This window comes from Athene noctua, chromosome 2 (assembly GCF_965140245.1).
Source record: "Athene noctua chromosome 2, bAthNoc1.hap1.1, whole genome shotgun sequence".
NCBI classification, from domain to species: domain Eukaryota; kingdom Metazoa; phylum Chordata; class Aves; order Strigiformes; family Strigidae; genus Athene; species Athene noctua.
The window spans coordinates 3,036,385-3,054,440 of record NC_134038.1 but is presented as its reverse complement, the minus strand read 5'-3'; the positions used below and the strand labels follow the sequence as shown (position 1 = coordinate 3,054,440).

Below are 18,056 nucleotides of genomic sequence, written 5' to 3'. Positions count from 1 at the left end.
CCTTGGGTTACAAACAGAATAGTGTTTGCAGCTCTGAACCCACACAGAACATTTCCTTTGTAGGCATACAGAAATTTTCACTTCTGCTCTCCTACCATTTTTAAAATATCACATTCTCTCAGGCCAGCAAGGATTGCCACATAATCTTCACTCCAAATTACAAGGAAGGTCAAAAACCTCCCCCCAGCAATTCCTTTTCTGAGCTCATTAACTTGACTTTGACTGTCCCTAAAGTGTTTGTCATGTTTCTTTCTGTTTCTCAGACCAGGGAACATCTTTCCAAAGCTCAGCGTGGGTTGATGGGAGATGGGCTGTCAGAAGTGCTCCAAAACCTTGTGGAAATCTCCCAGGATGGGACCAGTTACAGTGGGGACTTGCTGTCCACCATCGACGTACTCAGGAACATGACAGAGATCTTCCGTCGGGCTTATCATAGCCCAACTTCTGGAGATGTGCAGGTGAGCTGAGATGCATATCCCAGAGGCCAAGGCTGGGTACGTGTGCATGCACAGGGCTCAAGGTTTGATTACCTCCTTCGTAGCAGATACAATGCTGATGAAAACCTAGAGTATTTTCTGTCCAAGTGAAGTGTCTTTCTGTGTTAATAAACTCTGCTTTCAAGTTTTTCCCTGGTTCAAAAAGTAAGAACTTGAAAACCAAAGACACTCTGAACTCTTTCAACCTGATAGCACTTTCCTGTGGTGTCTAATTGATATGAGAACATTATTTGGAAGGGATTTCAGTCTAATGACTAGAGGTAAGATGATCCTGTGGTATTGGATACCTGGATGTTGACATGGGAGAATGTCCTGATGGCTTCTCATCCCGGGGTTTTAATTTCAGCACTTGCATGCAAAATGGCTACAAGATATACCCTTGGGACAGGTCATTACCCCATGACTTGAAACATTAAACTGATCCTCCAGGATCTGCAACGGGTGGTAAAACTAGAGAAGAAAAATCAATGGTCTTGAAATATCTTATCTCCTTCCTTCTCAGAGTGTGCTGCAAAGATACTACCGTGCATAGCACCCTCTTGATCAATCACTGCTTCTCTTGCCTGGTTGCAGGTTGAAGAGGTTCATAAGGTTTCCCTATGCTGGAAATAACAGAAATAGATAATAGGATAGGAAGGTTTTTATTTAAGGCAAAATGGACTGGTTTTAAACAGTTTCTGTCAGACGTCTACCTATTCTGTTCTTAAAAACCTTCAGTAATGGACACAAGACAAATTCCCAGTACAATGCCTTAGCAGATACAGCAGTCAAAGTGAAGGCCTTGGGAACCTTACTACAACCTGTTTTGCCATTAACAACCTTGGGGGCCAAAGCCCGTGAAATGCTGTGGGACCCTTTAGGGATGGGACTGTGAGAACCCTCTTAGAACGTGGGTTCTTCTCACATATTTCTCTCACTTCACTGTGTCCTTCCTAGCCTGGGTTATGTGTAGCTAACCACCTTTTTTTTTTTTTTTTTTTCCCTCTTTTGTCTCCCTTGTCCAGAACTTCGTCCAGATCATCAGCAACCTTTTATCGGAGGAAAACCGGGATAAATGGGAGGAAGCTCAGCTGGTATGAACCTTCAGCATCTTCCCTGAAACAAAACAGGCTTTCAGCATAGGCTTAAACCATGCCTAAGGGAATTTCCAAGTGTCTACAGGACCTCCTAGCTCTTCTTGCTTACCATGTGTTGTGTGCTACACATAATTGTTTTAGCCACAGACCACAAAATATCTCCATCCACCAGTGCTGTCCTCCTTAGAGAAATCCTTATGATCAAAGAGATAGACAACTCAGCGACAGTCAGTTTTGGTCAGCTTCAGAGTTGACTGCTAATCAGCTGATTCATGCAACTGGTCGTGCGGGTGAGTTTAGTGCCAACCTGAGTCATGTTTATGGAGTAACTCAGTAAGCCACAGGATCTCAGCTCTAAGCCAGAGTCTCTGCATGAAAAACAGTGAAAGACTGGGGATGAATACCAAATTTTGGCTAGCTCTCAGAGGTCAGGCTTGCTTTCGAGTTGATAACCTCACCAGCTTGCTATAATTCCACTCTTTCCTCGTGTCAAGATAAAGAAGCAGGATTACATGGGTTTGAGTTCCTGGCTGAAAAGATGAAGGACAAGCAGGATTTTCACAGTTCAGAGCTGGGCTTTGCCCAGCTGAGCTTCTGGTTCTGCTCAGCATGAGCTGGGCAAGAGTGGAGTTATATTTTGCTTTATTTCTCTCCTCAAGGTTGGGGATCCTGCTGAACAATTCTGTAGCTACACTCTCATGTACTGGGGGAAGACGTTTACTTTTCTATCTGTGCCTTATTTGGCTCTTGTCTTTTCTGCCTCAGTTGAACTTTCTGCTTGGACTTGTGTCAGACCTATTCCTTGTCCCTTTGCCATTCCCTTGGTGAGCCCTTGGGCTGCTCGATGCTGTCATCTCCCTACAGCTGTGAAGTAGCTCCGCCTCAGACCAGCTGCCCTGGTAGATGGGCCCATGATAAAGCTCATTCCTTCTACTTCCATTCCTTAGTATTGCATGTTGGAACACAAGTGCTAGCTCAGCTTGCAAAATAACCTCTACAAGGAATGTAACTCAGTCTTTGTGAGAGATCGGTCCTGTGGGAGGTTACCCACAGGTATGGGTCAGAACATGGCAGATCCTTTTTTAACCACTTGAAGCTGCTGCAGAATTCTTCACAGAGGTCTGGAAATACCGAACAATCAAGAAAAACTCACCCAGCACAAAAAAAAGAAACCCTGGAGTCCAGTTATATTCACCAACCAGAGAAGTCCTCTGGGTAAAACTCTTAACAGCAGGTGCTGACACAATTGTTGGCCATCCAGAAGGTGAGACAGGGACCTGAATTCACTTCCTTCATGCAACAGGAACTCCACCAGGAGCTAGGCAACTTTGTGAACCTGTCCTTCTTTTTTCTCCCCGAGATCTTGTGTTTTCCCGTTGGATTTGGAAGAGGATGACATGGTCTGGCTCCAGGCAGGATAGAGGACCATCTGGACACTGTCCTGTGCAATTGGCTCTAGGTGGCCCTGTTGAGCAGGCAGGTTGGACCAGATGACCTCTGAGGTCCCTTCCAAACTCAAACCATTCTGTGACCAGTTTCAAGCCTACAGGTGTATGTACATTTTTCAGCGCAGAGCAGAGGAGATTGTCAAGTTGTCATGACAACAGGGAAACCCTGTTGATCCCCTTAAAAACAGCTGCAGCTTACTCTCTGTGGCAATTCGTTCCCAGTGGCTTTCCCTCTACATTCTGCTCTTTGCACCTATAGATAGATAAAGCCCAGCCTGCTGGCAGCACCACCGTAACCTACACAAGGAGTGGGACCATCATGGGGACAATGACAGTCTGGTGTATATTTTAGAGGGAATCGAGATGACCGCCCAACACCATGACTTTAGGACACAGAAATCTTCATGACCTGGATGACAACAAAGCTTTCAGCCGTCTCTATCCTTCTCCCTCAAAGCTGCCGGACCAAAATCACACCCTGTGTTTCACAAGATTAACCAGTTCTCTTAAAACTAGTCCTCTGGCTCACAATTTGTTCATTAAAAGTAAACTCAGCTTCATCGTAGGCTCACATCCCAGTGCCCTGTGCTCCCCCCAGGCAGAGATGCTGTTCAAGGAATAATAAAAAATAAAACCCAGAAAAGTATTTAGAAATGGTATTTTGAGGAGATAATATTGACCATTATAAGACAGAAGCTTGAGAGACAATGGCCGGTGTAATCAGGAGTTAGTCTGACCTTGTGATTTATATCTGTAATAGAATATAAAAGTATACAGCTAAAAATAGCTTCCTCACTCACTTCTCCTTATGTGTACACCTGCTGTACTGGCAGGACTTTTTGATCTGATCCTGGTACAGTTTTAGTCTTACCAAGCTTCCTTTGGAGAGAGAGAGAGAGAGAGACACGCATGGCCACCCCTGTGCTCCTTGCCCGTACACGTGACAGTTCAGCCTTCCTCCTGCCTCCATCCCATCCTGCTGTCCTGCCTGTCCCCAGCTGTCCCTTCGGCTCTGCTCAGTCACCTCAGGACGTCTGGACTATGGCGAGAAATGAAAATGCTGTGAACGTAGTAGAAAAGGAGAAGAGATGTAAAAAGCTGAATTGCTTTTTTTTTTTTTTTTTTTTTTTTTCAGCCTCTCGTAGTATTTGCTAAGCCCCTGTAGGCAAATGTGCTTTGAGGAAGAGACAGGTAGACAGCGCAGCTCATTTCAAGTGGATTATCTTTTATGAAATCTGTCACTCGAAAACTAGCTGTTGTTGAACAGCCTTGTGTTAGCCTAGCAAAAAAACAAGCGAAGATGAGTTATTGACAATATCTTTATCATCGGGGAAACAACAGGAAAGAAGAAAAAAAAAAAAAAAAAAAAAGACAGCAAAGAGACAGCTCCAAGACAGCCCTGGCCCAGGAATAATCAACTTGGTTATTTGGAGAGTGAGATCCTGTCGGCAAAACAGGAAAGCACAAAACCAGACCATGATGCTTTTCTGGATATGATTATGTGATCTGGTTCCTGGGATCCAACGTGAGACCATGGAGGTCCTTCGGTGCAGCTGCTTTCGGTGGAGTGATAACAAAATTAACTGTTCTGGTGGAGGTAATGTTTGGTGGGCTCCCTCTCAGTAGGTAACATATATATACTATCAGAAGTAGCCCAGATATGTTTCTCAGGCCAAATAGCTGAGTGTCAGGGAAGTCTAAGGCTTGGGAAAGGCTTTCAGAAGTTGACAAAGCTTCAATACATCAACATGAACACATCTTCACTCTCTGGCGTGATGTCTCTGGATGTGCAGTTGCAAATGCCTCTGGCTTGTTGACAGCTAGGCTGGGCCAAACACTCCAGTCAACAGGCTTGGAAAGCAAGTGGAGCTACATTAAATCTTGGGCGCTAAGAGTCTGTCCTAGAGTGTTTCTCTTCTTCCATTAACTGCAGGAACAGGACCATAATGAACATCAGAACTAATTTATCTCTCGCAGATGGGGCTGTTGGTAGTAGAGGTAATCCTAGGGAAGGAAATGGGTACGTTATCTTCTGCTCCAGAGAGTCTCAAATATTTCCATTTGATTTCCTTTGAGATATTACCCTCCACCCTAAGTTTTATCAATCTGTATGTCATATTATTATTTCTTTCCCCTCCCCTTTTTTTTTTTCTAGGCTTCCTTTTAGGATTTCTCAGTCCTCATTCTTCACTGCTCCATAATACTCCATTATATCCAGCGTATGCTTCCAGTAGACCTGTGAGGACAGAAACCTTTCACCTCAGAGAAACTCATGCAGTGCTCGTTAGTATCTGCGCTACTAAATATTCTCCCTCTCTCTGCAGATAGGGCCAAACGCCAAGGAGTTGTTCAGGCTCGTGGAGGATTTCATTGATGTCATTGGCTTTCGCATGAAAGATTTCCGGGATTCCTACCAAGTGACGGACAATCTGGGTGAGTTGATTTGCACTCCCCGTGTTGGGTAGAAACCCCAAGAAGCTGTAATTACTGTGCAATATGTATAACCTGGGCTGCAGGAAGAGAAGGAGGGAAGGTATCAGGTGGTGGAACATTAAAAGGTCTGGGGAAAGACACGGATAACCATAAATATGGGGTGGCTTTTCTCCAAATAAGTTAGGACTTCAGTGTGAAGAAGAGATGTCCACGGAGAGATCTGAGAGATATTGATAGAACCATGAATGGAGAACAGATGATGAACTGGGCAGAATTAGTTGCTTCCTTTTATTTTATTTTTTTTTTTTTTTTAACACAAGAGCTGCACAGCAGCCAATGAAGTGATCAGGCAGCAAGCAAACAGCAGGCAGTATTTGATTTATGCTGTATGCACAATCACGGCATGGAACTTGTTGCCAGAGGATGTTGCAGAAGCCAAAAAGTACAGATGGGTTCATGATGGGATTAGGAAAATGCACAAAGGAGAGGTCCATTGGTGGCTGTTAAAGTTGATGATCTGGACACAGCCACTAGCTGAGGAAGTCCTGCTGATTGCTGGAAGCTGGGAGGACAGACCAAGAGATATCTTGCTCTGTTCTTTCTCACACGTCTTAGCAGCTGCTACTGGCCACTCCTGGAGACAGGACACTGAAGTAGACAGACCTCTCTTTTGCCAGGTTTAGAGTGGGCAGGTCTTTTTCAGTGAACAGAAGCATGATCCCCAACACTTAGTGTCATCTTTCATGCATAGACATTACCTGAAGCTAGCATCCCTCCCACAACTTTCAAGAACCAACCTCAATTCTTCAGCTATCTGATTTCCCACTCTTGCCTCCAACAGGTTTTCCAGCACATCTGAATTTATTGAGGCTGGTTTTGCTTACTGGTTTTATTTCTTGCTTCCCTCTAGTCCTCGGCATTCACAAACTGCCTGCTAATGCAGCCACTGACATCACCTTCCCCATGAAAGGCTGGAGGGGCATGGTGGACTGGGCCAAGAACTCAGAGGACAAGGTCACTGTCTCCAAGAGCATCCTGTCTTCAGGGCTGACAGGTAGGCAGCACAGCCAGGGCACTCCAAAAGAAAAATTCTTTTTCATTTTCTACAAGAGGTTTATTCCATTTGGCTGGTCTTCAAATTCTTCTTCCAGCTCATGTGGATTTGCTCACAAAATCTTGATCACCAAAAGCATTGCTGAGTGCAAATAAGGCGTTCAGATGTGGCTTGGCTAAGCGTCAAACCTACACTCTTTGCGAAGTCCAGGGGCAGGCTTAGTGCCTGGATTTGGATGTATATCTTCTAAATAAGCAGCACATTTAGAGAAGAGCAGAAGAGCAGGAGTTGACACAAAAACTCAGGGCACCGCTGCATTGATGATTGTTTCCTCCAAGGCTTCTGCTGGGAAGGAATGGAAAAATCCCTGTGATTTCTGGGTCACTTCGTCACTGATGCATGTGGGTGCTGAGCTGAGTCTGCAATCCTCTGCGGGCCATGTTGGGAGCTGCAATGAGTCTCTCATGCCTCCCTGAACAAGCTGGGTTGCCGTTACAGCTAGTGAATGGTAGTTGACTCTGTGGGTACCATGTAAGAGCGGTTAATCAGCGCAAGAAAGGCAGGTCCAAGAGGGACATGGTTCTGCCACCTATCACCATGGCCATGTAGGCAAATCATGTTGTAGATGTCCTCCAGGGCTGAATCCAGCCCTGATAAAACCATCTAAGGGTAAGCAGCTAAAGCTCAGCACGTCAGGCTGACCAGCTGATGGCTGTGGGTCTGTTGCATGGGTAGATTGTGGTTTTATGGCAGTTGCGTGAAATTTCTTGGCCTCAGAAATGAGATCCACAGGCATTTATCACTGAGGTCACTGGATCTACAGCAGGGCATGGATATGAGCCACAGCGGGGAGGAGGCAGCGCTGGGTGCATCAGCCAAGCTGGCCTCACTGCCAGATCTGAAAGGAAACCTGACGGGTTCTGGAATGCTCTGCTGGAGCATCCAGGCCTCACCGGGATGCGAGTCCCAGGAACCAACACACTTAACGTCCTCACCTTCTGGCAGAGAGCCTTAGCGTTTGGTAGGATTTGATCCCTGAGTTTTCAAAAGCAGTAGCCTAAGTTAGGCCTATTGCTCGGAAAGGATGGGTTTTCCTTCTAGATACCTTGGTGCTGTGTGTAGCACTGATGGCCTGGAGGGAGCAAGCTGTTGGCTGCTGCATCAGGCTGTGCTGTCCTTCCTTGGGACAGAGGCTGGAGACTGTGAGTTGTTGTTGTCAGAAGACCTCTGGCCTCTTCTTGTCATACAAGGACCTCTTGTCACGGACTTCCCTACGGGGGATGGAAAGAATGCAGCCCTCATTTCTTTCTACTTGGGGAATCTGAGGCCAAGAAACGTCAAGGGACACCCCCAAGGGTAAACAGTGAGTCACTGGCAGAGCAAGGATCATGTCTAGCACTCCGTGTGTTTTGTTGTACTTTGAAGACAGCATTACCTTCCTGGGAGAAGTTGGAGTACGTTGGGAGGGTTATTACAGCTTGTTTGAGGAGGTTGTGGAGCCTTCAGTTTTGGAGACCGTTGATCAATTGTTGGACAGATTGCTGGCACCAGTTACAGGCAGAGCTGACCTTGCTCTGGGGCTGAGGGCTGTCCTAGAGCCCTCATCCACTTCCCCATGGTGCTGTTTGCCAGATTTCTATTAGAAGAATCCTCACGCAAAGCTGCTGTAGGGCTCTCGAGCAGTAGTCACTGTGGTGACATCTACCCTGAAGAACGAACGGCCCATCAGTCTTCGCTTCTCCGTGGTTTCCCGAGTATAACGCACGGCTTTTCTGCCTCTGCTTTTTTTAGCATCCTGTGCTGGTGGTGTCTTTTTGAGGGTTTACTCAGTGATTAAGGGTGGACATGCACCTCTGTTAGTTTTGATCCTCCCTGTTCTTTGGCTGCAGGGAATAGGGGCAACTATCCTGAGCAAAGTGATGGAGACAGGCAGCTTGGTGAGACCAAACCCAGACTCCCTCACTGCTGGGAGCTGACTTTACACAGTTGATTTCAGTGGGTCAACACTAATTTATTTAGTTGGGTGACGTGCCTGTTGGGCTGCAGGCTGTGTCAATGCTGCTGGTGAGATGTTACACGACCAAAACACAATGCTGTTCCAGATGGGTAGCACACCAGAGGATTTAATTTTTGTATACCAGGGTTGATGGGCAGCTGCATTATTAAAGATCTGTCCCAGACCAAAAGAGACAAGTTCCACCTCTATTACAACCAGGATCCTTTGCCTTCTTGGCAGGGTGCTGTGATAACCCAGCCTGTGGGGCTTAGGGTTTTGCTTGCTCACAGTCTCAGAAGAGCACAAATTGATTCTGTAAATGCCGCACTGCCTCCTCTGAGCACAAAGAGGGAAAACTCTCTTTGAAGGCAGCAGGATCCTTGTTTGCATAGGGATTCATGGGAAAGGCCAAAAGGCTGTGCCGGATTTCCTAAAGAAGCAAGGCTTATGCAATTGCTCCGCAAGCCTGTCTGTCAGTCTCTCCTAGTTATGTTTTCACCAGCTATCCCACTTGAGCCTGATTTGACAAAGAGGAAGAGAGACATGCAGAGTAGTGTCTGCCCTGCACTGATGGGGCAGATGGGCCATAAATTCAACCTTAGTACAAGACATCAGAGAAGCCCCACCTCAGGGTGTTTCCCCAGGCTTCCTCAACATTGGTTTTCACCAAGGCACTTGCTTTTTTTCCCTCTGAAAATGAACCCACAGGGATGCCTCTGCCTCTTGTGCTTTTTCCAGAGAACTTCTGGGGTTTTTTTGCAGCCGGGCATCACGAGGTGGAGGAGGAGGAGGTCAAGTGACGTGCACAGAGGTCACACAAATGATTCAGAGGCTCGTCTGGGACCACGACCCCCACAGCCTCCAGGGCAGTGTATGCGTTGTGGGATCAGTCCAGGCACAGTGGGATATCTCCCCTCCTCTTCTGCCCTTGTGGGTCCAACTGCAGCTCTTGTCTCTGATGGCTTGATAGCTACAGACAGGTCCGAATGCCTCTGGGTGGCTGCAAGAGACCTTTCTGCCCTGCACATTTGTCCACTGTGGTGCTGTCAGAGAGATTAGTGGGATTCCTGAAGTGGGGAGCACCAGGTTGGTCATTTGGAATGAGTGAGTCTTGCTCACTTGTGGTGCTGGGTCACCCCAAAGGCACTGAGCCCTTCCTTGGGACCAATGGAGACCTGGTGAGGTGACAGCAAGGACTCCATCCCACCAGAGTGATGCCCACATTGAAACCCCTCCATGCGAGGCCGAATCCTGCTCCTGGGTCCCATGGGGACAGCTGACATCCCGATTGTCTCAATGCTGTTGTCTTCTTCCCTTTCCTTTGGTGTCCTGCAGAGACGGACGACTCCTCTGTCTTCGTGGTGGGGACCGTGCTGTACCGGAACGTGGGCAACATCCTCTCCCTCCAGAGGTAAGAGGGGCTGCCTGGGGAGGGTGAGCAGCTGGGAAATCATCAAGCTTTCCTGCTGATCCTTCTGCCTGCAGAGCCCTGATCCTCCAGGGCAATAACAAAGGCCATTGGGTGCGATGAGACAGACTTTGACTCAGCAGTGCAAATGCTTTGACCCCCATCAACTGGTGCCGCATGTTCAGGCGGGGACAGGCTGATGTGTCGCAGACATCGCTTGCTGGAGGGGCAGGAAGGTTTTCTCCATCCACGTGCAGCACCACGTACCCCAGATATGAGGGGGGGCACAGTGCTGTTGCCACTGCCACATCCCCTGCTTTGCCCTTCAGGAATGGATTCTCACCCTGCCCTCCTCCTCCTCATGAGGGATACTGGGGGGCTTGACAGATGGGGGATGCTCAGCTGCCCTGATCCTCCCGAGCTACCGGGGAGCTGCCAGCCACGCTGAGTCCTCTGAGAGCATCACGGCAGAAGACAGGCTCCGGCAGAGGAGAGGAGAGGAGCAGCACGCCTGGCTGCACATGTCTACCATGTTCCTGGCCACTGCAAACCGCCTCAGGCACCCAGGCTTTTGTGTTCAGCACTTCCTTTCCTTTTCTTCTCTCCTCTGCCTTCTCTCTCACTATCTTGCTCTTTTTTTTCTCTTTTTTTTTTTTTTTTTTTTTCCAAGGCTGGTACTGAGGCAGTAAATTAAGCATCCTAAGGCACCTTCTAAATCTGTTCTGCACTGATTAGCGTGAGCACATTTACCATAAACACCAGGGCACCTCTCCTCACCGATAATCATTTAAATACCTACAGATTTAGCACTGGCAATGGCAAAAGAGCTCCAAGTGAGTGCAGAGAGGAATTAGCAAGCCAGCCAACTGTATTCTGTAATATCTTCCATTACAGCACTGGGAATTAGATCAGAAGGGCAATAAACATCATTGGCTCAAATGATCCAGCGGTATTTCAGCTTTCTCCGGCCAAGCAATGAATGAGCTCTGATAACCAGCAGCTGCAGCAGCCACAGCCTCTGAACAGCGTTCCCACAGGAGACCTGATTTAAGACATTCTTTAATTAAAGGACAGTCCTTCTTTTAAAAAAAAATCAGTGTCCTGAATCACCTGTGGAGAGGCAAAGGAAATAAAATAAAAATAAAAGAAGCAGCAGCAGAGAAGTACCTCTTACTTCACCACTGTGCAGATGGACACAGTCTTAAAAAGGAGAACGTCTTTAAATAACCACGTAGCTGTGTATCACCTGCCTGCGGGGTAAAAATATTTCTGATCACAAAGGAGAGCAGTTATTCCTGGCTACAGACGAACAGTAAGGACCCAGATCCTGGGTTTGACCACATTGCTTCAACACAGAGTGATTTTTCCTGAAAAAAAAAAAAAAAAAAAAAAAAAAAAAGTAGATTTAACCCAGCAAACAGCACCAGCTGAGCTGCTCCTAATTGCCCCAATTTACCTCCCCCAAGCAGCAATTCCTTATCTGAGCCACACGTTGCTCCGTCCCCTCAGATCCAGAGAGCCCCGCCGTTCTGGGCAGCTGTGACAGTTGAGATGGGATACACGTGTTACTTGATTTTTCAAGCCAGGGAGGTGAGCAGCGCTTGGTCCCAGCTGGAGACTGCTGCCGAGAACACGGGCAGCAGTTGGAGAACCAACAGCCTGGCACCTGACAGCCCCATGTACCAAACAGCATGTTTACAGCTGTTTGCACACTCTTTATGGCCATGAAGGAGCCCTCTGAGCTCTTCTGACCTCCTGTCCAAACCAGATCTTCATGTGCTTTGTTTTCTTCCCAGAAGCTGGGTTGCAACATGTTTTTAGGAAAGACTACTCATCTTCTCCCTGAAAGATTCCCCATGATGCCGAGTCCCTCGCCTCCCCCGACAAGCTGCTGAGATGCTTAATTACCTTCTCTGCTAGGAGCCTGTCTCTTATTTTAAGGCTGAATTTATCTGACTTTCACTTCCAGGCACTGGGCCTTCTGGTGGGCGACTGAAAAAAATCTCCCACATGCAACAAACTGTCAGACATGACTTTCAACAGAAAGCTTTTGTCTGGTTTTCTAGCACCTGGATCAATTTTGTGTCTTTCCTTTGCAAAAATCTCACCACCATTTCCCCATCTCAAAGTGGAACTGAACGCAACAGCACGGTGGCATCCTGACCCTGAGAAGGAGGGGCGCGTAGAGAAGATGTTTACTTTACCTCCTTGCTCCTGCACAGGATCACTTCTGTTCTGTCACAGCTCTTTGCCCTGAAGTCAATCTCCTCCGGTACCTTTTGGGTCGCAGAACCTGTAGCTGTGCATGCAGACCTTGCACTCTCCAAGCTCAGATGTTCTTCCCAACTCTCGGATGCACTGGGATAACTTCTGGTCGGGCTGGGACTCTTTGGCCATTAAGCAACCTTCATAGTCTGCACATGAGTAACTTCGGTGTGCTAATGACTTGCCACGCGGAAAAAAATCAAATGCTGCTGCTGCTTTTGTTTATCGCATCAATTCTCACCTGGTCCTCAGCCCTCAAAAGGGTGTTTGGGTGGCCTCGAGGTTGTTCATGCAAATATTCAATAGCACTGAACCAAGAACTGACCCTTGCAGACACAGCTACTAATGAAGACACGAGCTGGTGTTTACCTTTCGGCAGCTCCTGGTTTTAGTTTATCTACAGCTGCCTACATTTCAAAGCTTAGACCTGGTATTTACTCCCATTGACTTCACTCTTTACTCAACTTTGTAGACGGATATTTGTGCTTTATTTATTCTTTCTTTTCTTTTTCTTAAGGAAAACGTGTTTTATTTTTTTATTTACCCTGCTAAAACAATGTTGGTTTTCCCTTTGTCATTGGTGGAATAGTGGATTTCTGAGCATCCACTTACACATCTGTGGATGATTCCAAGTTTGGATTTTGTTGTTTCTTTTATTTATAATCCAGTTGTTGTTAAGCAAGTGCAAATCTTTTCTATGTAATTCTTCTGTAAAAGGAAAATAAGATCCAGAAAGAAAGGTGAAAGATTTTGCCAGTGCCTAGAGGAGATTTGGATAGGGAAAGATTCCCCTTGCCCATGGATGCCAGAAGGGTTGGGAGCAGCCTGATGCTGGGCTACCAGTGTAGTACTGATTCCTTCATGGTAAACTTGAGAGGCAGCGTTTTCAACAGCTGGTTTTGGACACCTTTTGCTTATTTAAAGAACCAAGTCTTTCCCTGCTGCAGAAACACCAGGAACCCCTGCGTATTTAGATGTTCAGTGTTCAAGGAAGTGCCTGCAAAGGGTTTGGCTTCCCAGGGAGCAGCAGCACAGGTATGGGAGATATCTCCTCCCTTATTGCCTCTCCCAACAGCCGAATCGCCTAGGGCTGCCAGATTTATTAGAGTATTTGTCTGGGCACAGATATTGAGACACTCACTTGAAAGCTCTGGCCTCTTTCCGTTTGCTTTTGATCCTCGGAGAATGGAGATACATGCCAGTGCCTCTAGCAGTGAACCAGAGAGGATCGTGTGCTGCCCCATGGATATGATGTTAAAGGCAACCATACCCCCGTCCAACACTGCGGTGCAGATTAAGCCAGCCTTTTTTAAAAGCACATGAAATGAGCTCTGTTTCCTCATGTCGGGGACAAAAAATATGTCCAGGACCATTTTTTTTACTGGGAAAAATACAGACTTTAAGTCCAATGGCCTTAGGTGTCTATGTGGTTCAAAAAAATGGTGTGATTCTTGGAGGAATAGAGTGGCTGTGATGGAAGTTCAAAGGGCTGTGGATGGGCTCCATCACCAGCAAGTGTCTTTGAGGGTGTTTTAAATTAATAGGGCCAACTCCTTCTGCACTGCGCACACTGAACCTTGTACCACCGATGACCAATGCATTGGGATTCCCTGCTCTGCAGAAGTGCCTCAGCCCTCTTTAAAATGTCTCTTTCCCCTCTTCTTCTCAGGAACAGCACTGTTCTGAACTCCAAAATCATCTCCGTGACTGTGAAGCCATTTCCTCGGTCTCTGCTCACCCCTTTGGAAATTGAATTCTCCCACCTGTACAACGTAAGTCTTTCCCGGGAACCTGCACCATTCCGCAGCTGCGTTTGCTTCTGCATAGCAAGAACGTGTTGGCGCAAGGAAGGAGGTGGTCTTGCTGGGCTCCTGAGACCTTTTTTTACCCGTGCAAGACCCTTCAATCTCCTTTAACACAGGCTGCTGAGGCACTTGACTACCACCCTGAGGTTGGTGTTGATGTCCTCACTGCCAAGGCTGCATTCTATGGGTCAGCCTTGCAAATCTTGCCTGCTCTGTGCTCCTTGCTCAGGCATTGCCACTGCAGGAGGAGGGTGACAGCACTGCTTTTTGCAGGGAAGGCGGGCATGCTTATCCCAAATTCACACCATTTCATTGTGGGCATGGGCATGGGAGAAGAACTGTGCACTCATTAAAAAAATGGGCTGTAACAACGATCTTCCCTGAGAAGGGAAAGAGGGAGGGGAAAGGTTGTTTCCATTAATATTTGTAATGTTCTTTGCAGTCCTCAGATACAACTGGAGACGTGATTATTGCTGTTGTGATCAGTGCTTTAAAAGGCGATCAAAGATTCCCTCCAGGTTCCCCTAAACAGATATATGTGATGGACATTTACATGCCCCAACGCCTGTTCTTGTTGTGGGTTTCAGATGTCCTCCTGAGGCTCTGCAACACGAATATGAGATCTGTTCTGGTTTTGCTTTGGACTTTCCTGGAAGGATTTTCCAAAGTGGTCTAAGACAGTTGGAGTCAGTGGTAAACCTCTTCCAGGGGGCTTTAAACACACCTGGCCGTCTCAGGCTGTGGCTCTTCTGAGCACCATGTCCCACAGAAGCGCGTGCTGTATTTGATCCACTTTCCAGAAGAGAGCAGCAAAAGGATTCTGTGTGAGAAGAGGAAAAAGGAAGAACGTCAGTAGGTTGAGTCAGGAAAGATGCCGAGACAAATCCTTCTACAGTGGTGTTGATGCAGAGCAAGCTGAGGCCCATTTTATTTCTTGCTTTTTAAGCCAAGGATGGAAGAAGCTATTCCAAGGACTGAGCTCTGCCGCTGCCCATCTGATATATCAAAGACACACCATGCCTAGAGTAGCAGAAGCTGTTCTACAGGGCCTGCCTATTTCATTCTAGTTGCTCCAAATACCCAACAAACAGCATGGCACTGATTTGCTTCATTTTTCCCTTTCTTCTCTCCTGGCAGGGAACCACCAACCAGACCTGCATCCTGTGGGACGAAAACGATGGGTGAGTTCTGTGGGTTTCTCTTTACTCTCATGGGCCCATATGCTTTTTGGTTGAAATCATCACAATTTCAGCGGTGACGTGTCAGTCTGTGTCAGTCCTTGCTCTCTCAGTTTTTTTCTTGCGTCCACCTTCATGGCTGGAGGAGTCCTTTGCCCTGGTGGGGAGTGCTGCTTTCTTCACACAGATGCATCCCTTCTCACTGCCTTGTCTTTTAGTGCCAGTTGGTTGAACCAGATCTTATATTTAAAGATCTGCAATCAGGTGTTGTCAGTGCAGTTCGTGAAGGGCTCTGTATGCTGGGAACATCGTGTGCCTGTACCAGGGAAACCTCTCTCAGCGTCCAAGCAGAGATGTTCATGTGTTCTTCTGCTCACAGGGAGGAGTGTTTGCATTTTCCTTTGATGTTTTGGACTCCAGACTACATTTTGCAGAAGTGGCCTCTTATTTCGGATTTTTCCGCATGAGGAATACATGAACTGAGACCAAGGACTGTGGAGTCATTCACAGATTGCCCTAAATTGAGTTTGACATGGCAGTGCTTGGCTCTCCTCAGTGCTCATCCCAAATTGTGCATCATAAGGAAAGTAATGTAAAACCAGAGCCCACTGTTGCAAATATGGTCTGCAGTGGTGAAGGGTGTGTTGTGCGGCTGCCATGCAGTAAAATGATTTCTGTCAGGATTCCTGCAGTGGCTGGTGTTGTTCGGGAGGTGTCGAGAGGTGTGATGGTGGTCAGCAGGTCAAAAAGAAATCCCAAGTTACCACAAAGCGTCAGGATCATAAATCCGATATGGGAAGTAGTTGTTGGAGAGTGTGCATCTTAGGAAAAAAAATAAAGTACACTCTGAAACGGTGGCCTTAAATCCTGAGTGAGCCTGACAAGGATACAAAGTGTCTGATTTAATGGTGTTTTTACCTCATTGACATTTGTGTCTCATTTCGAGGACCAACATGACTTCTTTTCTGCTTGCAGTCGGTTTCTCTTCTTGAGATATCATGTATTTGGCACATACCTCTGCATTTATTATTATTATTATTATTATTATTATTATTTATTATTATTATCTGCAGCATCTGAAAAATGATTCTATTCTTCTCCTTTTATGCTCCATTAAGTAGCATATACACACATAGGCGGGCAACATATTTGCAGTCAGCTTACTGTTCTTGTTGGTCTGTGATTAATTCCACACGTATGAGCGGATCCAAAGCAAAGCTGAAGAACCCAGAGGGACTCCTTGCTTGCGAAATCACACACATGTTGTAGCCCAGAGCAGAACTGGTCCCTCTGGGTCATAGTGAAAATTATTCCAGCGTTAGAAGATGATTGGGATGCAGGAGTCTTGTGTGTGCTCTGCTGACCTCACATGACAGCAGGTGAACCTTCGTGACATTAGTAAAATGGGATTTTATTATATTCCCTATGTGCCAGAGAGCAGACTGTGTAGGTCAGCCCAGAGGGTTGTGTATAGGTGAGCAGACTCAGAGGGAGGCTTGGGTAGGAGCTGACCTGCTCTGCTAAACCTGTTGTCTGCCCATGCTGGAATGGGATTAAAGCACTTGTATACAAATCCATTTCTTGGCAGGTAAAGGCAGAAGTTGGAACCAATGTCCCTTCTGTTCTGCACACCATTCTCATTGGTCTTGGCTTTCTGTGTCCTAGAGAGAGAGTTATGTCCAGAAGGATGAAGGTGTTTCCCTGCCATGCTCAGGTCTGGATTTAATTAGCTGTAGTCTGAGCAAGAAAAGAACAAAATCCAGTCTGCACATGGTTGGACCTGAGAGAGAGCGATGGCATTCGGGCTGGTACATATCTGTCAGAGCTGGCACTGAAAAGTGCCTGGTATGAGAAAGATGAAGGGTTGGCCACTGCTGGATGTTGCTTGAGAGGCTTGAACGCCGTTGATGATCTGGAGACAAAGCAGTGCCCAGTCCAGCATAGTCACCTCTGCCTTGTCTGGGGAGGTCTGGCTGGACTTGCTGCCAAGGCTTGCCATCTTGTTCGTCTGCCTGTTATCTCTCTGGGAGTGCGGGGTGTTAGGAATGCTTTCCGTCTTTAATCCTTGCATCTTCTCAGCGTCAACGGGCTCATAGCTAAGAGCTGAACAGGCAATTTCTTGGCACCGATGCTGCGGTTCCGTTGTCAAGGATGGTTTCCAAAACCCCAGCAGATTGGTTGCACAAATGTTGCTGCTAAGTCCCTTCTTTCTGTGTGTGTTGGGGTGCGTGTGTGTGTGTGTGTGCGCGCACGTCTGCAAGTGTTTTCAACCAACATTTGCAATCTCAAGCAGATAAAAAGTCCAAAATGCCGATGTCAGCAGATTTTGTTGGGGGATGTTCTAAAGCTAGATCTGATCTGGTGAGCTCTGCCAAGCTGTTTGTGCAATATTTTAAAGCTGATTTGCTACCGCTACCGCCTCCTGGGAAAGTCTAGTGAAAGATAAACGATGCAAACCCTATTCTCCAGGTGTGAATACTCACCTCAAACTTGAATGGCACTCTGGAGTTGTCAAGGGCTTCGCATCACGGTTTTGGATAATTGTTTCCTGTTTGGAGCAAGGATTTTCAGGTTACACCCTGGACCTGTTGCCTGGTGTGTGGTAGAGATCATGCACGACTGGTAACTCTGAGGCAGGAAACCCTGAGGTCCAGACACATTTATGTGGTTCCCCTTTCTGCTCCCATCTTCTCCTTCCTGACACCCCCCTCTTTTAAGTTGGAGGTTTTCCCACTGATCAGTCTCATAAGACAGTTGTGCAAGCTGGTGAATCTCAGGAAAGCCCATTTCCCAGCTCTGACCAATTTAATGGCTTCACAGTTTCATTTCCCTGCCCGTTTTTCACCCTGCCATGTTCCCCGGACAGCCCAAGCCAGCCTGCCGTGGTGTTGCTTGC

The 18,056-nt window shown here is 47.0% G+C and overlaps 1 protein-coding gene across 6 annotated transcripts in view; it reads left to right on the top strand.

The window, feature by feature from the left end:
- ADGRB1 (adhesion G protein-coupled receptor B1) overlaps window positions 1-18,056 on the top strand; it is a 287,094-nt gene that overhangs the window by 153,844 nt on the left and 115,194 nt on the right. For all 6 annotated transcript variants that reach the window (XM_074898342.1, XM_074898341.1, XM_074898343.1 and 3 more), the window contains 7 exons: window positions 264-458; window positions 1,502-1,570; window positions 5,346-5,454; window positions 6,365-6,508; window positions 9,840-9,915; window positions 13,847-13,949; window positions 15,120-15,163. In XM_074898342.1, coding sequence (XP_074754443.1) covers window positions 264-458; window positions 1,502-1,570; window positions 5,346-5,454; window positions 6,365-6,508; window positions 9,840-9,915; window positions 13,847-13,949; window positions 15,120-15,163 — 740 coding nt within the window. The remainder of the gene's footprint in view (window positions 1-263; window positions 459-1,501; window positions 1,571-5,345; window positions 5,455-6,364; window positions 6,509-9,839; window positions 9,916-13,846; window positions 13,950-15,119; window positions 15,164-18,056) is intronic.